Genomic DNA, 23,498 nt, shown 5'->3' with positions numbered 1-23,498 from the left:
GCCCCCCTAATTGGCCAGGGCCTCTGGGCACAGGCCCCATCAGCCCATTGGATAATCTGCCACTGATTGGGGCCATACATGGCACTACGGTGGCACATGGATCCATCCGCATGTATGAACTTGCAGGATTGGGGCCATGCTCTGTCCAAGATGAATGCTTGCAGAATGCTGTGCTGAGCACAATGGGTGCAGCTCTCCTCCAGTATTATGTTTTATAACCTAATAATACCAGGAGTGGGTGTGAGGAGACCTCGAAGAACCCCATGCCCAGGCAGCTGCAATGGCACTGCATATTTATACCATCCCAGCCAGAAGCCTTCAGTTACCTGTTACCGTGGGGTGTAACAGATGCTGAGGCTGGGGATCCCCCGTCAATCTTTCCAGACCTACATGGTAAGTGCCTGGTGGGGGGAAGGAATAGAATCACAATGGCAACAGTCCCATTCACACAATTCTCAACTTCTTTAGACATGCCAAATGTGACAGTTATGTGAGTAAAACACACCTCCAGTGCCAGCCCATGTGCATGGCACATCGTGGTGCCAGCGTGGCAATGTCGTGCTGCAGTCAGAGAGGACTTCACCCATGAAGGAAATCCCATGCAGGCAATGCTCCCTGAAGAACCACATTGCTGTCATCATACTCACCCAGCTCTTTCATCCACAGATCTCAAAGCACCTCACCATGAGGCAAGGAGCATTAGCCCCATTGCACAGATGGGGAAGTGAAGCACAAAGAGTGGAAAGTGACTTGCTCAAAGTCACACAGCGAGTCTGTGGCAGACCCAGAACCCAGGTCTTCTGAATTACTCTGGTGCCCCACCCACTGGGATTGCACTGTCTGCCTCCCTATTTTGCTGCTGTTATTTAGAGAGCGCTCATGCTGCAGATGGTGCTTTATAAACTAGTAGGGAGCAAAGTCCCTGCCAGATAATCTACAGCATCCAAACTGGCATGGGGATGGAGCATCCTGTGGTCAGCTGCCAGTTTGCTGACACACTCAGGTTTCATCAGCACTGGGGAGGCTTGTTTAGAGAGGAGGGAGATTTTTTGTTTTGTTTTTCATTAAGCAGTTTAATAAAACTCTGGCTCTTTAAGTATCTGTAGTCCCAAGCTCCACCCAATGCACCTTGCAAGGGTAATGCCATGCCCCTGGGACCAGCAGGGGGTGGTGGAGAGCTAGTTGTGTTGGCTTTACAACTCTTAGGGTCCAGGATTCCCCAATGTGGGGCAACCTCCATCTGCCCACTTCAGGCAGCTTTGCAGCCCCTTTTTACCAGGTCAGCAATCACAGGGCCAGAGCATTGCGCAGGACTGGCTCCATGAGTTCAGCTGATCCTTTCCCATTTGCAGGTGGACATCTCCTCCTGGGGATTAAAAACTCCTCCAAGCTCCTGGGTTCATGGTTCTCTGGATAGGTCATTTCCATTTAACTATCAAAAATAAATACAAGCGATGCATCCATTTGATTGTGAGTTCATTGCCAGCCGCATGGCCTTGTGTCACCCTTAGGGAATGCCTGACGGTGATGGAGTTGTCCCATGACTCCACTGAGTTTGGGGAAGGAACTCTACCAAAATACCACAGAATTCTGGGAGGAAGGGGCAACAAGCTGGGGGTGGGTGAGACTGGTATCCTACTTACAATGAGCTTCTCTTCATCTCCTCCTCATTGTCTGAGTTTTGTGGGTAGATCCAGCTCTTATCCCCTTTTAGTGTGGTGCGTACCTTCATCTGCCTGATGATCTTCTTGCGATCTTCTTCACTAGGTGGAATAACATCCCCTGATATAGAACAAGAGGAGATGGTTTAGGGGATGTGTGGGACTGAGGGAATGGGCTTGTTGAATAAGGACAGAACTCCCACTACCAACAGACTCATTCAGGAGAGTAGTAATAGCTCGATAGCACTCATCACCATGCATTTTTGACAGGTTTCCATGCCCCGTTTGGGGCTTTTGTCCCACCTTAGAATCATAGAATCATAGAATATCAGGGTTGGAAGGGACCTCAGGAGGTCATCTAGTCCAACCCCCTGCTCAAAGCAGGACCGATCCCCAATTAAATCATCGCAGCCAGGGCTTTGTCAAGCCTGACCTTAAAAACTTCTAAGGAAGGAGATTCCACCACCTCCCTAGGTAACGCATTCCAGTGTTTCACCACCCTCCTAGTGAAAAAGTTTTTCCTAATATCCAACCTAAATAGCCCCCCACTACAACTTGAGACCGTTACTCCTTGTCCTGTCATCTGCTACCACTGAGATCTAGATCCATCTTCTTTGGAACCACCTTTCAGGTAGTTGAAAGCAGCTATCAAATTCCCTCTCATTCTTCTCTTCTGCAGACTAAACAATTCCAGTTCCCTCAGCCTCTCCTCATAAGTCATCTGTTCCAGTCCCCTAATCATTTTTGTTGCCCTTCCCACCCCCTTTCCGTTGGTGCCGAAGTTTGGTGCTGTTGGCCATTTTGAAAAAAAATTTTGTGTGCGTTTGAATGGGGGAGGTGTTGTGCTTGGATACATGGAGAGCAGTTTAAAGTTTGGTTAAGGTTTATCGAAAAAAGGGGATTGCGTAAGGAGAGCTGTTGTTAAAGGGCAGGTTATTAAAGAAAAGAGAGATGATGGGATGCTATAAAAGAATAGGTTTCAGAGTAGCAGCCGTGTTAATCTGTATTCGCAAAAAGAAAAGGAGTACTTGTGGTACCTTAGAGACTAACCAATTTATTTGAGCATAAGCTTTCGTGAGCTACAGCTCACTTCATCGGATGCATTCAGTGGAAAATACAGTGGGGAGATTTATATACATAGAGAACATGAAACAATGGGTGTTACCATACACACTGTAAAGAGAGTGATCACTTAAGGTGAGCTATTACCAGCAGGAGAGTGGGGGAGAAAAAACCTTTTGTAGTGATAATCAAGGTGGGCCATTTCCAGCAGTTGACAAGAACGTCTGCGGAACAATGGGGGGGGGGAATAAACACGGGGAAATAGTTTTACTTTGTGTAATGACCCATCCACTCCCAGTCTCTCTTCAAGCCTAAGTTAATTGTATCCAGTTTGCAAATTAATTCCAATTCAGCAGTCTCTCGTTGGAGTCTGTTTTTGAAGTTTTTTTGTTGAAGAATTGCAACTTTAGGTCTGTAATCGAGTGACCAAAGAGATTGAAGTGTTCTCCAACTGGTTTTTGAATGTTATAATTCTTGATGTCTGATTTGTGTCCATTTATTCTTTTACATAGAGACTGTCCAGTTTGACCAATGTACATGGCAGAGGGGCATTGCTGAGGGGCACATGTACATGGCAGAGGGGCACATGATGGCATATATCACACTGGTAGATGTGCAGGTGAAAGACCCTCTGATAGTGTGGCTGATGTGATTAGGCCCTATGATGGTGTCCCCTGAATAGATATGTGGACAGAGTTGGCAACTGGCTTTGTTGCAAGGATAGGTTCCTGGGTTAGTGGTTCTGTTGTGTGGTGTATGGTTGCTGGTGAGTATTTGCTTCAGGTTGGGGTGCTGGCTGTAAGCAAGGACTGACCTGTCTCCCAAGATCTGTGAGAGTGATGGGTCTACAAGCTATCCTGAAGGACGACCCATCACTCTCACAGACTTTCCTTTTCATCAACCCTAAACTTCTCTCGCTCTCGTCTCTCAGTGTATCACTGGGTATCACAGTGTATTCTATTCTTTTATAGCACCCCATCATCTCTTTTCTTTAATAACCTGCCCTTTAACAACAGCTCTCCTTACACAATCCCCTTTTTTCAATAAACCTTACCCAAACTTTAAACTGCTCTCCATGTATCCAAGCACAACACTTTCCCCATTCAAACGCGCACAAAAATTTTTTTCAAAATGACCGTCGGCGCTAAACTTCGGCGCCAACAGAAACAGGGTGGGAAGGCAGGACAAAAGCCCCAAACGGGGCATAGAAACCTGTCAAAAAATGCATGGTGATGAGTTCTAACGAGGTATCGTGGATAAATTGGAGAGAGTCCAGCGAAGGGCAACAAAAATGATTAGGGGACTGGAACACATGAATTATGAGGAGAGGCTGAGGGAGCTGGGATTGTTTAGCCTGCAGAAGAGAAGAATGAGGGGGGATTTGATAGCTGCTTTCAACTACCTGAAAGGGGGTTCCAAAGAGGATGGCTCTAGACTGTTCTCAATGGTAGCAGATGACAGAACGAGGAGTAATGGTCTCAAGTTGCAGTGGGGGAGGTTTAGATTGGATATTAGGAAAAACTTTTTCACTAAGAGGGTGGTGAAACACTGGAATGCGTTACCTAGGGAGGTGGTAGAATCTCCTTCCTTAGAGGTTTTTAAGGTCAGGCTTGACAAAGCCCTGGCTGGGATGATTTAACTGGGAATTGGTCCTGCTTTGAGCAGGGGGTTGGACTAGATGACCTTCAGGGGTCCCTTCCAACCCTGATATTCTATGATTCTATGATTCTATGAAAACATGACCTCTGAGAGAAGATTGAAAAAATTGGGTTTGTTTATTCTGGAGAAGAGAAGAGTGAGAGGGGACATGATAACAGTTTTCAAGTGCATAAAAGGTTGTTACAAGGAAGAGGGAGAAAAATTATTTTTCTTAACCTCTGAGGATAGGACAAGAAGCAGTGGGCTTAAATTGCAGCAAGGGCAGTTTAGGTTGGACATTAGGAAAAACTTCCTAACTGTCAGAGTGGTTGAGCACTGGAATAAATTGGCTGGGGAGGTTGTGGAATCTCCGTCATTGGGGATTTTTAGGAGCAGGTTGGACAAACACCTTTCAGGGATGGTCTAGATAATACTTCGTCCTGCCTTGAGTGCAGGGGACTGGACTAGATGACCTCTCGAGGTCTCTTCCAGTGCTATGATTGTGTGATTCTATAAGAGTGAGGGGGATTTAATAGCAGCCTTCAACTACCTGAAGGGGGGTTCCAAAGAGGATGGAGAGAGGCTGTCCTCAGTGGTGGCAGATGACAGAACAAGGAGCAATGGTCTCAAGTTGCAGTGGGGGAGGTCTAGGTTGGATATTCGGAAAAACTATTGCACTAGGAGGATGGTGAGGCACTGGAATGGCTTACCTAGGGAGGTGATGGAATCTCTATCCATAGGCCCAGCTTGACAAAGCCCAGGCTGAGATGATTTAGTTGGGGTTGGTCCTGCTTTGAGCGGGGGTTGAACTAGATGACCTCCTGAGGTCTCTTCCAACCCTAATCTTCTCTGAATCTATGATTATTTTTAATATGGACCCTCAGATTCTGGAGAAGGGGCGGATTCTGTTGTTGAGTCGTGGGATACATGTTGCCCCAATAAGAATTTTATACACTCCTTCTGTGTCAGCCAGGATAATAGAGGATTGCTTACATTTTTGTTTTGTTCACCCTGAAATGCATTGGAGGTTACTATTTTTCCACCTTTCTCGACCTTTGTGGGCATTACAGTTCAACCCCAGTGAAATATCAAACACACAGAATTCTGTGGAAAGTAAATACATAAATACATACATAAATACATGACAATCTCTTGAGTAATGCTGAGAGGAAAGAGTAGGACCAATGAATTTTCAGACATCATACACTGGAATGGGGGAAATTACAGATATTCAAGTTCATCTAAGAGAGCAAATAGTATGATCTTAAGGAAGGCGAGGGCGGGGGCAAGATAAATTACCTTTGCTGACACCAAGAGACATCATGGTTCTCTCAAATTTTCTTCTACTTTGGTTCCCAGTTCAAGGCAATGGGTCCACCTGAAAAAATGAAAAAGGGGGAAAAACCCAAATTATTGCTCCAGTTATAAATGGTTTCCAGACAGGATCTGGGTGAGTGTGTGAATTACATATCACAGCAATATCACACTGGGAGAAATGAGAGACAGGAAGGTCTATTTTCCTGTCTATTTTATTTCATCTTCTTGGCCAACTGGAGTCTTTCCCATCACTGTTCTCATGGATCCATGTGAAAAGGCGTTCAGAATTAAGGGATCATAGCAATGTCGGTCTGGAAAGGACCTTGAGAGGTCATCTAGTCCATCCTCCTGTGCTGAGGCAGGACCAAGATGGGTAAACCCCACTTGGATTCATGCTCAGGTCCATAGTCTAGTCATGGCAGACATGCCTATCCAGGATCAGTGGAGGAAGAGGCCTGGAACCATTCAGACACAACAGACAACAAGACACATATTGATGTTGATATAACACTGACATTCTTTTAAAGCAACATCACATTTCCAGGCAGAACTGACAATTCCTGTTCCCTGCCTAATGACCTCACAAGCAGATAGCAAGCTGTAGTAACCTTAGCCTATAGATACACACACATATTCTTGTCTCTTTTACAAGTGTGTAAATGACTTAATGACTGACAATTAATAGTCTCTTTCATCCAAAGATCTATAGTCTCTACAGGCTGATATGCAAGGACTTCTTCTTCTTCTTGTATAGCAGGAAGTACTGTCATGTTTTGGGCCTTTCAGCAGCTTCTGTGGGGACATCATGACAGCTACAAAGCTATGGATCTATAGAACCTTAGTTATACCAGCTCTATTGTCCAGCAATGAAACGTGGCTGCTGAAGAGTGGCACACTGACATTTGCAATTTTCACCATCTTCATCATCTGCTCCATATTAAGGGACAAGATCAGCAACGAGAGTATTTGTAGCCAGACCCAGTAACCATCTCCATCAAAACTGGTTCGGGTTCAGTGGCTTTCTTGGTATGGACATATAATTACAATGGAAGACCAAAGAATTCCAAAGTGTATTTTACCAAGGAATGCTGTTACATGGCCAGAGTTCCCAGGGAAATCACAAGTTTCAGGATGCAGTAAGATTACCAATGATGGACATAACCCAAATATCCAGCCAGACCACTTGAAAGATCGAGCTAGAGATCAATCTCCATGGCACTCAGCCTGCAAGGATGCTATGTCCCTTTGGGATTTGCATGATGATGAGCTTCTACTTGGAGTGTAATCCTCTGCAGCAGTATTCTCTGAGGCATCTGAATTAGTCTGAACCAATGCACCAACTGGGAAGCTAGGAAGTATTTTGCTACTGGAAGTGTCACCTTTCCTATGAAATAAAACACCAAAGTCCTGGACATGAATGGTCATTGGACATACCATGCATTCTGAGTCAGACTCGGATTTGTGTGAGTGTCCTGGCCAAATTCCAATTTGGTTAATTGTACACTGCCTGTCTAAATCCCCTCTGAAAACATTACAAGAGAGAAGATTTTTTTTAGTTCTTGTCCTAAAGGCTTGTCCTGTGTCACTGCTTCTGACAGCTGTGTATTTCTCCCCAGAAGCAGCCATGTTTAAGCACCAGGCAAGTACTCTGTGTGTGTGCAGTCTGTAAGTGCTTGGGAATCTTCAAGATGCTGCATGACTATAAAGTTAAGTTATTATTACCTGTGGGTGGCTTGTTTCTGAAATATTGCATAGAAACCATGCTCCCATTAAAAATGCCTAGTCCTAATCTCACGGCATCACTGCTTGGCGAAGTCCTTGCCCTTTGCTTGGCACATGGGAAGCTAAAATAACCACCTCTGCTCTCTGCAGATCCAACTTCCCTCCTAGTTTGCACTGAATTCTGGAACACAACCAAAGTGCAATAAATTCAGGACAACTCCTGCTCTCAAGTTCCATTCACTTGCTCAACCTCTCCCTTCTAGAATACTTGTTTAACTCCCACGGCATATAGACAGCCCTCTCCTGCCCCTATCCTTCCCAGACCAGCCCTGTTGAGGCCTTTCCACTCAGACTCACAAGGGGACAGAAGCAGAACAAGGACAATAATCCTATTATGGATGACCGTAAAGTATTTCAAATCTAATATTTAATATGCCAGATGCTCTGATGCATTTCTTTCTCCCTTCTAGTTGTTAACAAGTAATTTCCTATTCCTGCAGTAACAGTGTGGTATAAAACAACCCAGGAACAGGGACAAAGGGAAAAATGGTGGCAAGGAACTAGCCCAAGGGTAGGGCTAGTTGGGAATCTTTTGGATGAATCGTTTTTCATTGAAAGAGGCTAACTTGTCAAAACTAAAACTGTTCTTGAGTCAGAGTCAGGTTTGAGGAAAAAAGAAAAAAAAGTTAAAATTGAAATGAAACATTTTGAAATTTTCAAAATAAAATGCTTCCATAGACCCAAACCAAAACATTTTTCAGTGTTTTAGATTGCAATTTTTTTTGTTGAGTTTTTGACTTTTCATCTTGATTTAAGACGAGAACAAATTTTGAACTCTTGAATATTTGAAGAAAACTGTTTTGCACCCAGCTCTACCCAATGGTCAGATGCTGCCCTTGATCCATGTTGAGTTAAAAGCAGTGTCAGCTACTCGAAAATGTTCTGCCTGATTTGACAGAATCAACATGCATCAATTTCATCAACAGCTTCAAAGGAAACCAGATAAGCAGGTACCCAGGCTGGCACTGCCAGTGAATTGTCAAGCTCCCCAGGTTGGTTGGATCCCCAAGATGGTCTGCTAGCTAAAAAAATTTGTTTTGGTTCTCCTGAAACAGAATTTTTCTGGAAATCCCTCCTTGCAAAAAATATCATGTTTCTGAGTTTTTGTCCTGAAATGAAATTATTCGCAGGAAGCAATTTCCATTTCCTGGACAACTCTAGTGATAGCCTTAAAACAGAATTAATTTAGTGAAGTGTTTTTGAGAATCTGGAGTGTTGATACATACATAAGCTAGTGTAAATCAGAGGACAAATCATGCATTTAATACAGAGAAGCAGATCTTTCCATGGAATACAAATCAATTTTAGAATCATGCAAACTGGATTCATAAAAAGATCCAGCAAGATGAGATTCTGGGCTTGTGCAGCACAGGACTCACAGCCCAGGGGTGTGGGGTGCTATGGTGGTTTTAAGCCTCCTTTGCACCCTCCCAATCCTGGGCTGTTCTAGGGGCATCCTACCTGGACTGCAGTGCTACCTGAAATCTCCCAGCTGTGCCCTCACCCCCAGCGCATCCCTCCCATCATCACAGCCTCACATGCCCTATCCAAAGGCTCATGAAGGCATCCTCAGAGGGCAGCTTACAGTTGTCTTCTGCAGTGCTTGTACAGAGAGTCTTTTATGGCAGGTAATGGGGCCACAGCAGTGATAAGAATCTGAGCCCCAGAATTTTGCTTGGGACTCCTCCCTAGACACAGCTGGCACATCATCTAGCCACACTATTAGCCTCTTACTTACCCAACTTTATCTGACTTTAACAACACACCCCAAAATTAAAGGAGGTGCCAGTGGGCATCAAAGGATGTGTGAATAAATACACAGTTCTGATGCCTGAAACTGCACATTGGCCAACCCCTCTACCTGATCTGTCAGGCTTCTCTATCTTTCCATTCACATCAGCGTGGGAGAGTCCATCACAAATGGTTGTGCTCCACTGGTATTTCTGGCTCTGCAGACAGGTGTTTGGGCATGTTGATGGTGCTCATTAGGGCTGGCTCTGTGGGACTGGCAGTGGTTCCCACACATTGTTTTTCCAACCTTGACTCACACAGCAGCAGCCAGCCCTGCCCTTCCTTGACAGGCACGCTACGGCCTAATAAGGTACAAGCATGCTGAGTGTGGTGGTTCAGAGTCAGTGGCAGGCCAGTGCCTGGGAGAGCTGTCTCTAGAGCCTCAGTAAAGGGCCACACCACCCAAGTGCAGAATTCCAAGCAGATTTCCTAATGACATGTTGGAGATGATGAGATTTTTCTAAAGCAAAAAACCTATTGTAGGAGAGTGCATTGCAAGAAATGGGACAGTAAACACAAACAGGGCCTAGTACCAAACCCCACTCCTGGCCTGATGCAGACGTGGTCAGACAATGTTTCATTGACTACTGCAATCCACATAGGAAGAGCCTCCCAAGATAATTCTCAGCTATCAGGAGAACTCCAGGCTTTGTGGTGGGGGACAAGTTGACTATTTTTTAGTGTGGAATTTCTATCCTAGGAAGGCTATGACAAGGCACGGTTGGGGTTGTTAAGTATAAATGAGTCTTCTACCAGTGCCAGAGCACAATAGGATCCATGCAGTGCCTCAGCAGCACCTCAGACACACAAGTTACACAGCATCTCTAGATGTTAGAGTTTCTTGGCCTCCACAAGTCACTCCTGGGTAGAGTGCATCATGAGATGACAAAGACATGGGTCATAATGGCAAGCTCTATATCTGAGAGGAAGAGTTCTGCCTCCTTGCAAATTGAAGCTGAGTTGCACTTATGGCTGCTATTTGGAGATCTAGGTGTAGAGGTGAGTCCAGTATGCCTTGAAGCCTGTGCAGCTGTTTAACAATTGGGCCCTGACTCAGTAAGCACATGAGTAGTCGTGAAGCACATAACTTCAGTGAGTCTACACATATGCTTAAACACCTAGTTGAACAGGGGCCTTGGAGAGCAGATTCCCTTGGCATCTGAAGCTTACCATTGCATTGTTGAACATGGGGTGGTGTCACACCCCAATGGCCCCCTCTCCCTCAGGGAGTCTCCAGGGAAGGCAGATCAGCACTGTATGTGGCTAACACTGTTGCAAGCATCGCAAGGCATTTTTGGAAAGGTCAAAGGGAGTAAGGAGTGGAAGTTTCCTGTGCAGATCACGAGAGGCCAAGGCGGGGGGGGGGGGGAGAGAAAGAAGAAAAGAGCAGAGAATGAGTTATTTCAATACCTCAGCTAGCTCAAGCTGAAGATAAGACGCTGGCCCCAGCCAGCCCCAGGTTGCAGCTAAAAGCCAACATTTGGCTGCAAGCCGAGAAAGACGGGGGCTTGAAAGTTGCCCAAGCAGCCATGAGAAAGAAAATCCAACTGCACAGACATGCACCTCAAGACAGCAAGGCCAGCGAAGAAGAAAACAAAGCCCAGGGCTGCAGAGTCTAAAAACACAGACAAGACAACAAGAGGGGGAACTGAGCCAGGCGTCCCTGAAGCCAAGATGTTTTGGGAAAGGGAAAGAGACCACAGAAAGCCGGTTTGGACTGGCACAAAGAGCACCAGGAATAAAGGTTGCAGAATGGAACACCCCCAAAGGAGCTCAGGACTTAAAACTCTCCTGAGAGCTGGAGCAATTCGGAGAGTACATCAGACAGTTGGATGGCCTGGGCCCAGGACAGCACTCCCGTCCACCTTCCCCCCCCCACACACTCTTCTTCTGACATTACACCCAGACTTGGCCAGTCTGGGTCATGTGTGTGTGAGTATGAAAGTGGGTTAGGGCTTGGGGCATTAACGCTTTCTTTCTTCCCCGAGTGATGTGGGAGTGTTCCCAACACTCTCTGCTGTTATTTTATTATTTTATCAATAAAGTTTTAAAATTTAGACACTTGGTGTGCCTCGTCATCTCCTCCCCAAAAAGATCCTGTGGCCCCAGCCTGATCAACTGTGGCCCCAGGTAGATTGGTAATGAAAATCTGTCACAGTGGCTCTTCTCTTAAGTGGGACACTTCCAAGAGAATATATCACACCAGCACTCTGAGAGCTACTCTGGTTTTCTACCCAATTTCAGATCTACGGTAAGATTGACTTCAAGCTGAATCATCTCCAGAGGCCTCTATGGGCTAGGGCAGTGGCTTTCAATATTTCCAGACTACTGTATCCCTTTCAGGAATTTGATTTGTCTTGCGTACCCGCAAGTTTCACCTCACTTAAAAACTATTTGCTTACAAAATCAGACATAAAAGTGCAAAAGTGTCACAACACACTATTACTTTCTCATTTTTACCATATAATTATAAAATAACAACTAGAATATAAATATTGTACTTACATTTTAGTGTAAACAAATCAGTATAAACAAGTCATTGTCTGTATGAAATTTTAGTTTGTACTGACTTCGCTAGTGCTTTTTATGTAGCCTGTTGTAAAACGAGCCAAATATTTAGATAAGTTGATGTACCCACTGGAAGACCTCTGCGTAGCCCCAGTGGTATGTGTATCCCTGGTTGGGAACCACTGAGCTAGGGCGTGGTCTCCTCAGGTCCGTCTGTGCTTCTGCACCCACCGAGAATCAGATGCTCTGTGGGAACATTGTGAATGTTAGAGTCCATAGTGAAGCGGCCACATTGCCAGTTTTCTGCAGTAGGTTCAAAAGGGAAATAGGCTTTTTCTTCAGGAGAAAAAAGGAGTCCCTGACTTGATTAATTTAGAGCACAACACAAGACTCACCATCCTTATCAATGGAGGCTAAAAAGTGGCCAACAACTTTTATCCTCTGCTTAGATATCATCCCCCAACATGATCACAGAAATATATCCTAACCAAGGGAGGGGCAGATCAGGAGATCCATAACTGGACAGAAATTATACTTCTTGTATTTAACACCTCAATACTATAGTAATTGGCACAATAGAGAAAGACACAGATCCAGGCCAAAAGTGGTGCCTAGGCACTGACTCAGTGGGTGCTCCAGGGCTGGAGCACCCACGGGGAAAATTTGGTGGGTGCAGAGCACCCACCGGCAGCTCCCCACCCGGCCCCAGCTCACCTCACCTCCGCCCCGCCTCCTCCCCTGAACGCACCACCCTGCTCTGCTTCTCCGCCCCCACCATCCCCCAGGTTTCCCGTGAATCAGCTGTTCATGTGGGAAGCCTGGGAGGGCTGAGAAGCAAGCGGCGGCTTCACACTCAGACCCAGAGAGGTGGAGGCGAAGCGGGGCGGAGCTGGGGCAAAGGGGTGCGAGGAGGGCCACCCGCGCCACAGCAGGTAAACTGGGGGGGGGGCTCAGAGGAACCGCTCCCCGCCTCAGTTCACCTCCACCTCCCTGGGCCTGAGCGCAAAGCCAACTCTCGCTTTTCAGCCCTCCCCAGCTTCCCTTGCGAACAGCTGATTCGCGGGAAGCCAGGAGCAGAGAAGCAGAGTGGGGTGACGCATTCAGGGGAGGAGGCGGACCAGAGGTGAGGTGAGCTGGGGCCGGGCGCACGGTGGGGAGCTGCTGGTGGGTGCTCTGCACCCACCAAATTTTCCCTGTGGGTGCTGCAGCCCCGGAGCACCCATGGAGTCGGCATCAGTGGGGGGAGTGGCCGCTATGCTACCCCACCCCTAGGAGCCTGAGGGACCTGCCAGATGCTTCCTGGGAGCCGCCCCAGGTAAGCACCACTGGGATTCCCCACCTCGCCCCCCGGCAGGTCCCTCTGGCTTTTAGGGGTGGGGCGTGGTCGGCATCCACTACAGTGGCCCATGAGACCCTCCTGCCTGGTTCTGGGGCAGTTAGGGGACAGGGGAGGGATGTGGATGGGGCAGGGGTCCCAGGGGAGGGGCGTCAAGGAACACAAGGGTTGAATGGGGCAGGAGTCCCGGGGGGCAGGGGCGGGCCACGACCCCCTCATGGGGTGAGGAGGGAACTGGGTGTTAAGATTTTGGCAGCTCATCATTGGTGCTAGCTCCATAAAAACCTGTGCAAATTTGTGTACTCAAGCCACAGAGGCTGAAGCTCTGAGCAAGTCTACAGAGTAGAGCACTACACCAGCACAGCTGTACCACTGTAGCATGGCCAGTGAAGACGCACTATGCCATTGGGTGAGTGCTCTCCTGTCGACATAATTACTCCACCTTGGCAAGAAATGGAAGCTATGTTGCCAGTTGAGTGTTTCCCGCTGATATAGCACCGATGTGAACTGCGCAAAACTTGTGTGTTTCGGGGGAGAGGGGGAAATGACTTTTTCACACTCCTGAGCGACATGAGTTAGATCAACTTAGGCAGTAGTGTAGACCTGCCCTCTGAGACCAGCTAGAACAGCTCTCCTCCTTGCCCCACCTTAGGCACATTATCAGTCACTGCAGTGGAGGCTCAGACTTCTGAATTCAGCAAGGAAGGGAAGGGAAAAACAAATCAGTGCTGAGCACTGTTCCCGCTAAGCTGTGCTCATGTGCACATGCACACAGATCCTAAACCCCGAGCACACTGCGAAACACTGCACACACAAAAATTTGCACAGAAGCACAACAATTTGCACAGAAGAAATTTTTTGCACACACAGCCTGTCAAAAATTAGAGGGAACATTGATGCTGAGGTATTTTTTTTGGACTGAACCAAAACCCCAGAGCTGAACACCCATAGCTCTGCATAAGAGGGATCTTTGTTTGTTTGTTGCAGCAAATCCCATGCTCGTCTGGTGCTGCAATATTGCCCTCAGCTTTGTGTATGTTTGTGCCCCTCTGGATTCTGAGCTCATGGTCTGCACACAGAAGTGGTACTCCACCCAGTGAGGCTCATCTGTGAGTGCAGCACAGAGCTGGCCTGCCAGGCAGTGGTGATGGATGCCTTGCTGATCATGAGTGCTGGGAGCTGTTTGACAATTTCTAGCTCTCCATAAAAACAAGGAGTCTGGTGGCACCCTAAAGACTAACAGATTTATTTGAGTATAAGCTTTTGTGGGTAAAAACCTCACTTCTTCAGATGCATGGAGTGAAAATTAAGGATGCAGACATAAATATACTGCCACATGAAGAGAAGGGAGTTATCTCACAAGTGGAGAAACAGTGTTGACAGGGCCAATTCGATCAGGGTGGATATAGTCCACTCCCAATAATAGATGAGGTGTCAATTCCAGGAGAGGCAATGCTGCTTTTGTAATGAGCCAGCAACTCCCAGTGCTGATTCAAGCCCAAATTAATGATGTTAAATTTGAAAATGAATTTTAGTTCTGCTGTTTCTCTTTGAAGTCTGTTTCGGAAGTTTTTTTGTTCAAGTATAGCTACTTCCAAATCTGTTATAGAATGTCCAGGAAGATGGAAGTGTTCTCCTACTGGCTTTTGTATTTTACTATTCCTGATGTCTGATTTGTGTCCATTTATTCTTTTACGTAGGGACTGTCCGGTTTGGCCAATGTACATGGCAGAGGGGCATTGCTGGCACATGATGGCATATATCACATTCGTAGACGTGAAGGTGAATGAGCTTCTGATGGTGTGGCTGATGTGGTTGGATCCTCTGATGGTGTCGCTAGAGTAGATATGGGAACAGAGCAGGTAATGAGGTTTGCTTCAGGGATTGGTTCCTGGGTTAGTGTATCTGTGGTGTGGTGTGTAGTTGCTGGTGAGTATTTGCTTCAGGTTGGGGGGGGAGCTGTCTGTAAGTGAGGACTGGCCTGCCTCCCAAGATCTAGGAGAGTGAGGGATCATTTTCCAGGATAGGTTGTAAATCATTGATAATGTGCTGGAGAGGTTTTAGCTGGGGGCTGTAAGTGATGGCCAGTGGTGTTCTGTTATTTTCCTTGTTGGACCTGTCCTGTAGTAGGTGATTTCTGGATACCCGTCTCGCTCTTTCAATCTGTTTCCTCACTTCCCCAGGTGGTTATTGTAGTTTTAAGAATGCTTGATAAAGATCTTGTAGGTGTTTGTCTCTGTCTGAGGGATTGGAGCAAATGCAGTTGTATCTTAGGGCTTGGCTATAGACAATGAATCATGTGATGTGTCCTGGATGGAAGCTGGAGGCATGTAGATAAGTATAGCAGTCAGTAGGTTTCCGGTAGAGGGTGGTGTTCATGTGACCATCACATATTTGCACTGTAGTGTCCGGGAAGTGGATCTCTTGTGTGGACTGGTTCAGGCTGAGCTTGATGGTGGAGTGCAAATTGTTGAAATCCAGGTAGAATTCTTCAAGGGACTCCTTCCCGTGGGTCCATATGATGAAGATATCATCAATGTAGCGCAAGTAGAGGAGGGGCGCTAGGGGACGAGAGCTGAGGAATCATTGTTCTAAGTCAGCCATAAAAAGGTTGGCATACTGTGGGGCCATTCGGGTACTCATAGCAGTGCCACTGACTTGAAGGTATAAATTGTCTCCAAATCTGAAATGGTTGTGGGTGAGAACAAAGTCACAAAGCTCAGCCACCAGGTGTGTCATGGCCTCATCAGGGATACTGTTCTTGACAGCTTGTAGTCCATCCTCATGTGGAATATTGGTATAAAGAGCTTCTACATCCATAGTGGCCAGGATGGTGTTTTCAGGAAGATCACCAATACATTGTAGTTTCCTCAGAAAGTCGGTGGTGTCTCAAAGACAGCTAGGAGTGCTGGTAGCATAGGGTGTGAGGAGAGAGTCCAAATAGCCAGATAATCCTGCTGTAAGACTGCCAATGCCTGAGATGATGGGCCGTCCAGGGTTTCCAGGTGTATGGATCTTGGGTAGCAGATAGAATACCTCTGGTCGGGGCTCTGGGGATGTGTCCATGTAGATTTGTTCCCATGCTGTAGCAGGGAGTTTCTTGAGCAGATGGTGTAGTTTCTTTTGGTACGCCTCAGTGGGGTCAGAGGATAGTGGCCTGTAGAATGTGGTGTTCGAGAGTTGCCTGGCAGCCTCCTGTTCATAATCCGACCTGTTCATTATGACTACAGCATCTCCTTTGTTGAACTAAAATTCATTTTCAAATTTAACACCATTAATTTGGGCTTGAAAAGGCACTGGGAGTTGCTGGCTCATTACAAAAGCAGCTTTGCCTCTCCTGGAATTGACACCTCCTCTTCTATTATCGGGAGTGGACTACATCCACCCTGATCGAATTGGCCCTGTCAGCACTGGTTCTCCACTTGTGAGGTAACTCCCTTCTCTTCATGTGTCAGTATATTTATGTCTGCATCTGTAATTTTCACTCCATGCATCTGAAGAAGTGAGGTTTTTTACACACGAAAGCTTATGCTCAAATAAATCTGTTAGTCTTTAGGGTGCCACCAGACTCCTTGTTGTTTTTGTGGATACAGACTAACACGGCTACCCCCTGATAGCTCTCCATAGGCTCTTCTGAAATATCTTCCATCCAGTCACCACAGTCACCTTTCATAACCGCTTTTCAACAGCAGAACCCTCCCTGCTAAGTGAGGAGCAAGAGCAGAGCATGTCCCCTGGCCTCCCTTTTGAGCTATTGACTAGGAAATAGTACCAACACCAGAGGATTTACAAGGGTTCTTCCAGGGAATTATGGCAGTGTGACCTCTTCTCCCATAATTCTCTTGTGCCACTCCAGGTATCCTAGAAGAACTTTTGAAATCTCCCAGGAGTTACAGCTTCTGGTGGCAGAACCAGGAAATGGTAGGTACCCAGAGGGCACTGTGACTACAGCTGTGTAAATCGCTGTTAGGGTGGACACAGGGCAAAACTGCCACCATTCTAAACCCAAAACAGCATGGCTTTTGTGGACACATTGACTGCATTGTGGGTACTTCCAGCAGTGCTGTCCCACAGATTCAATTATGTTGTTAGCTAATGTAGAAAGTCATTCAATTCTCATGCACCTCTTTCTAAAAAAAGCGTCACAGGGCAGAATATAAGGATGAATCATGTGGTGAGAATAAGCAGTCATAATGTGCAATCAGCCCTGACTTGCTCTTGAATACCTGGTTGTCCAGGATGGACCATGGGAGGCTTGAGGAGAATACCATTACTTAGATTGTTATGTGGAGGAGAGGATGTCTATTGGCATCATGTTACAGACTGAAGTGGCATCAGGGGAGAGGCTGGGCCTCAAGACAAGTGTCCTCTGTCCAGAGGACAGTGATGGGAGGTAGCTGCTGTGATGGGAAATAGAAAAAAGAAAAGAAGACAAGACATCCACATTACATGAGTCAGAGCAGTGGTGGGCAACCTGCGACCCGTAGGCCACATGCAGCCCACCAGGGTAATCCGCTGACGAGCTACCAGACAGTTTGTTGACCTTTACACAGCCACCCACAGCTCCCAGTGGCTGTGGTTCAGTGTTACCAGCCAATGGGAGCTGCGGGAAGCGGCGCGGGGAGCAGAGACGTGCTCGCCGCTGCTTCCCATAGCTCCCATTGGCCAGGAACGGCGAACTGCAGCCACTGGGAGCTGCGGGCAGCCGTGCAAATGTAAACAAGCTGTCTGGTGGCCCACCAGCAAATTACCCTAGCGGGCTGCATGCCGCCCACAGGCTGCAGGTTGCCTACCACTGAGTCAGAGCAATATAGCAGCTTCCCTGGAGTATCTTTGTGAGTCTCTACAGAAGGGGAACGCCTGGTAAGAAGTATTTTAGCTCCAAAACCAACTCTTACATTGAGACATGCCCAGGAGATTGTGGGAACTTATTTTAGAGCCCTTCAATCTGAGCTCCAGATTTGTAGGTCACAGGAGAGGAAGAACTATTAGCAAGCTGTAAACTGTCCCAGTTAGTTGATAGGTCATCTTGCTATTTCTACTACCTGCTGGTAGGATGAAAGGGTTTTGTCATTTCTGGGGGAAGAGGAGGATAAACAGAACTCTGTAAGAAAGCTACCACAGCCCCAAGTGTGATTCTTCAGGGCAGGAGAAAATAATGACAATGGATCCCAATTATACCGTAGTTCACCCAACCCCTGATACTGATTACATCATTTTCAGCTTTATATAGCGCTTTGTATCCCATAGCACTTCACAACCTCTAGACCTGTAGCACCACTAAAATGCAGCCACCTCTAGGGGGTGTGAAAACAAACCAGCATGCTGCCTGTTGAACACACAGGGTGTCACATTTTCAGGTCTTGGGTGAATGACAAGGATTCCTGTTTGCTGGGCAGCCTTCAGATCCTTCCACCCTCTGAAAACTCTTTGTATCAGATCTTTCTGGTCTCTATTTTCTATCTCTAAAGGCTGAGTGCAGTGCAGAGCAGGATGGGAGAGAGAGCCCAACTCCCTGAGGGAGTGTCTATGGAATTCTGCAGGGAACTATGCAATTTGACATGGCCCAGAACATGTTCTCTGCACAAAGAGTCTGAGGAGCCTGCCAAGAAACCCTGCATGCCCTTATCTGTTGCTGTTGGATTAAAAGTAATAATTAATACATTAATTATTTTCAGGAAAATATGGTCCAGTACAGACCCTGGATTTGACTTGTATTGGAGATGGTGTTGAGGACCCATTGGTCCGAGATTAGCCGCAACCACTCCGGGAGGAAAGCACACAATCAATTGGAGAAGGGAAGCTTTATTGAGGCTGGAGCCCTGATGAGAACTGGCAGGGCGCCCCGGAGCATCTTGTCAAAACTGCCTTTTCCCCGCCTGCTTGCCCTTGGCTGACCCAGGTAGGGGGGCAGGCCAAGACTGCCTCTTAGGGCGCCTCTTATAGTCCTCTGACTTCTAAAAGGTGGCCTCGTATTTCCGGTGGGTAGCTTGAGTTGTAGTTTGCTGAGGCTTGAACTTAGATTTAGCAGGACCTGGAATATAGAGACCCAGAGTCTGGAGGGTCATGCGGGAGTCTTTCATGCCATGCAGCTTTGTATCCGTTTGTTCCGCAAATGGAGCTTTGCCGTCAGACGGGAGATCCTGCATGGAGGTCTGTGCCTCGGTGGACAGAGAGCAGGAGCCATGACGCCCTTCTCATGGACACCGCGGAGTCTATGGACTGCGCGGCCATGTCCACCACATCCAAAGCTGCCTGCAGGGTTGCCCTGGCAGCCGTTGTACCCTCCTCCACCAGCACTTCTAACTCCTTCCTATTGCGCTCCTGGAGGGAGTCCTCGAACTTGAGCAGGGAGCCCCACAGATTGAACTCATACCAGCCTAGGAGAGCCTGGTGGTTTGCCACTCATAAGAGGAGGTTACTCACCTGTGCAGTAACTGACGTTCTTCGAGATGAGTGCCCCTGTGGGTGCTACACTGTAGGTGTTGGTGTGCCCCTGTGCCGTTGTTCGGAGATTTTTACAGCAGTACCCGTATCAGTAGCACATGCACGGAGCCTGCCTCACATACCAGTCTTGTCTTAATAGTGCACATGTGCGGCCGAACTCCTCAGTTCCTTCTCTACAATGGAGGCCACCCAGCTCCAAAGTAGTGGGGGAGGAGGATGGGGAGTGGAGCACCCACAGGGACACTCATCTAGAGGAACATCAGTTACTGCACAGGTGAGTAACCTCCTCTTCTTCTTCGAGAGGTGTCCCTGTGGGTGCTCCACTGTTGGTGACTGAAAAGCAGTATCTCTCAAGGAGGTAGGGACTTCGGATCTGGAAGGAATGCAGTAGATAGAACAGCTCTGCCCACATGCGTATTGGTGATGGGTCCCTGTGTAAGAGCAAAATATTTTGCAAATGTATTTTCAAAAGCCCAAATGGCAGCTCTGGAAATGTCCGTAAAGGGGGACGTTATGTAGAAAGGCCACTGAGGCCGCCATAGATCTGGTGGAGTGAGTCCTGATAAAGGTAGGAGGAATCACATTCTGTAGTTGATAACAGAGACAAATGCAACTCGAGATCCAGTTGGAAAGTCAATGGTTAGAGATAAATGAGCCCTTAGAGTGTTCTACAATGGGGACGAATAGCTTGTCGGAACGCCTAAAGGTTTTAGTTCTGTCAAAGTAGAAGGACAAAGCTCTGTGCATGTCCAACATGTGCATCGTAGATTCAAAGGAATTCGCATGTGGTTTTGGAAAAGGTAGGGAGATGGATTGGCTCATTGACATGGAAAGATGAATGCACCTTCAGGGAATTTCAGGGAGTAAGTGTAGGGTAACTTTGTCCTTGAAAATATGGTGCATGGCAGATCTGCTATGCGTGCTGCAATTTCTCCTGTGCTGTCTCACACAGGCAATCCGTACCAGATATGCAGTTTTCATACAGAGATGTAGGAGGGAACATGTGGCTAATGGTTCAAATGGTTTTGGATTAGGCATGTTAAGACTAAGGGGAGGTCCTAAAATGGATTAGGCAGTTTGATGTGTGGGTATAGGGCTTGGGGTCCCTTAACGAATCACTTAGTAATGGGATGAGCAAAGATAGTCCTATCGTCGATGACATCATAGAACTTTATAATTGCGACCAAGTGGAGTTTGATGGGACTCAGGGAGAGTCCAGATAATTTAATCTCTAATAGATAGTCGAGGATTAGCAGGAGAGGCATGGAAAAAAGGAGCAGTGTTTGTGACAGCCCACCAGTGTGTAAATCTTGTCCAGCTATAAAGGCTGGTGTTGCATGTAGAATTTGTTGTGCTATGAAGGACTACATTTTGAACCTGCTCCGAGCAAGTTCACTCAGCATGAGAGAACCATGAAGGAGCCAGACCTTGAGGTGTAACATGGTTCAATTGGGGTGGAGTAGTAAACCCTGCTGTTGGGACAAGAGATTCGGGCAGAGGGTAGTGGGATGGGTGCGGAAAGCAACATCTTGGTAAGGAAAGGGTATCATGCCTGTCTGGGCCATGTGGGGCTATCATTATGACCCTGGCTTGGTGTGTTCGTATTTTTATCAATAATTTGTGTATGAGTGGTATCGGGGAAATGCATACATTAGGTCGGTGTTCCATGGGAACATGAACTCATCCCTCGAGGAGTGTTTGCCTAGTCCCTCTCTGGAACAAAATCTTGGGCATTTCTTGTTTGCTGCAGTTGCAAAAATGTCTGTGGTTGGGTATCCCCATGTGTGAAATATGTCTAGTACTATATCCTTGTTTAGTTCCCATTCGTGGTCTATGGGAAATCTTCTGCTGAAGTCGACATGGTGGTATTGAGAGCAGGACTTCGTGCGAAGGATCCCCCAGAAGGAACGGGGGTGGGGGGTGGTTGGGCGGGGGCGAAACAAATTGCAGCGTGTAGCCCCAGGAGACCATGTTGAGGACCCAGCCGTCTGAGGTTAGTTGCAACCACTCCAGGAGGAAAGCACACAACCAATTGCAGAAGGGAAGCTTTATGGGGGGGATCCCCTTTGGGAACTGTCAGGGTGCCCTCCGGCGTCCCATCAAAACCGCTTTTTCCCTGCCTGCTTGCCCTTGGAGGACCCAGGTAGCAGGGCAGGCCTTGACTGCCACTGAGGATGCCTCTTATAATCTTATAGGCAGCCTCGTGCTTAGGCTGGGCAGCTGGAGCAGGGGCATGCTGTGGCTTAAACTTAGGTTTGGCCAGAGCTGGAACATAAAGACCCAGGGTCTGCAGGGTCGTGCAGGAGTCCTTCATGCCATGCAGCTGTGTATCCGTTTGTTCCGCAAACAGAGCCTTGCCATGAAACGGGAGATCCTGCATGACCAACTGCGCCTCACTGGACAGCCCGGACAGCAGGAGCCACGACGCCCTTCTCATAGACACCACCGAGGCCATGGATCGAGCTGCCGTGTCCGCCACATCTGATGCCGCCTGCAGGGCCTGGAGGGAGTCCTCGAATTTGGGCAGCGAACCCCACAAGTTGAATCCATATCTGCCCAGGAGAGATTGGTGGTTTGCCACCCGCAACTGGAAACTTGAGGATGAATAAACCTTTCTGCCAAAAGAGTCCAGCCTCCTTGAGTTTTTATTTTTCAGAGTTGGGGCTGGTTGGCCCTGCTGCTCCCTGTGGCTGACCAACTCGACCACCAGGGAGTTGGGCATCGGGTGGGTGTAGAGGTAATCATGCCCCTTGGTGTGTACAAAGTACTTGCGTTCTGCCGTCTTCAAGATGGGAAGCCGGTATTTGCCACAGGGCATTTGAAATCCTTGCCACCCCCTCATGGAGGGGCAAAGCCAATCTGCCCAGTGCTGAAGATGACAGTACATTGAACAGGGAGTCCGAGGGCTCCTCCAGCTCCTCTGCCTGGAGGTGAAGGCTCGATGCTACCCTTTTTAAGAGTTCTTGGTGGGCCCTAAAGTCCTCCTGCGGGATGGAGGGGGGCGGGGCTGCTATCGCCTCATCTGGGGAGGGCGAGGAAGCTGGTATGGTGCTCTGGGTATCCACCAGCATCAGAGGGTCCACCACCCGGTCAGTCTCCAGGCACGGTGCTGAGGACATATGTCCCACCGACCCTCTCCTCGGGGGCCTGGAGAGAAAGGCCGACGGCACCTCTGAGGCTCCGGCTACTGAGCAGGCCACCACCAGGGGCTGCGTCGGAGGCCATGGTGCCCACTGGTACCACTTGCCTGGCCATGGAAGTGTGACTACGAGAGGAGCCCGGGCTGACGAAAGACCTGCAGCTGCCAAGGGACCGGGAGAAATGGCGGTGCTGGGAGCGGCGTCGCCCACGGGACTGCGACTTCGATGCAGAGGACCGGTACCGCCTGTAGCTGCTTCTCTGACGGGCACACCTGTGATGGCACGGTGCCAGCGATCTATGCCCCGGGCTGCAGAGACAGTGCTTTGGCGGAGACTTAGGCGGGATGAGGAACGCAACTCCTAGGGATGCAGTCCCACATCCTGCTCTGGAGCAAAATAGGTGACATTTGCGATTCTGGGTTGTGGCAAAGAGGTCTATCAATGGGGTGCCCCAGTGGGAGAAGAGCTGTCATAGTATCATGGGATGTAATTCCCATTAGTGTTCCTCAAAGAAGTGTCTGCTGAGTGTGTCGGCGGTAGTGTTGTGACAGCTGGGTAGATATGAAGTGGTAATTTCTATGTGGTGTTGAAATGGCCTCCATGCATAGGGAGTGTGATTGTGCTCCCCCCCGTCTGTTGATGTAAAACATACATGATATATTGTCCATTAGGACCCGGATGGATTTGTTCTTTATGAGGGGGAGAAAGTGAAGGCAGGCTTGTCTGACTGCTCTGAACTCTAGGAGATTTACGTGCTGATGTGTCTCTGACAGGGACCAGCAGCCCTGTGCTGATCAGGGAAACGTCCATGGTGAG

The 23,498-nt window shown here is 47.8% G+C and overlaps 1 protein-coding gene across 10 annotated transcripts in view; it reads right to left on the bottom strand.

Moving 5' to 3' along the window:
• Window positions 1–23,498, bottom strand: part of ZNF185 (zinc finger protein 185 with LIM domain) — a 125,113-nt gene that overhangs the window by 77,419 nt on the left and 24,196 nt on the right. For 9 of the 10 annotated variants that reach the window (XM_084640245.1, XM_084640250.1, XM_084640249.1 and 6 more), the window contains exons 2-4: window positions 5,661–5,739; window positions 1,644–1,782; window positions 327–401 (exon numbers count right to left, since the gene is read on the bottom strand). In XM_084640245.1, the coding sequence (XP_084496371.1) occupies window positions 327–401; window positions 1,644–1,782; window positions 5,661–5,685 (239 nt within the window). In that variant the 5' untranslated portion in view covers window positions 5,686–5,739. The remainder of the gene's footprint in view (window positions 1–326; window positions 402–1,643; window positions 1,783–5,660; window positions 5,740–23,498) is intronic. The other variant, XM_084640247.1, reaches the window with a different exon arrangement.

The sequence above is a fragment of the Lepidochelys olivacea genome (assembly GCF_965140295.1).
Source record: "Lepidochelys olivacea isolate rLepOli2 genome assembly, chromosome: 9".
NCBI lineage: Eukaryota > Metazoa > Chordata > Testudines > Cheloniidae > Lepidochelys > Lepidochelys olivacea.
This window is presented reverse-complemented; position numbering and strand designations above follow the sequence as displayed.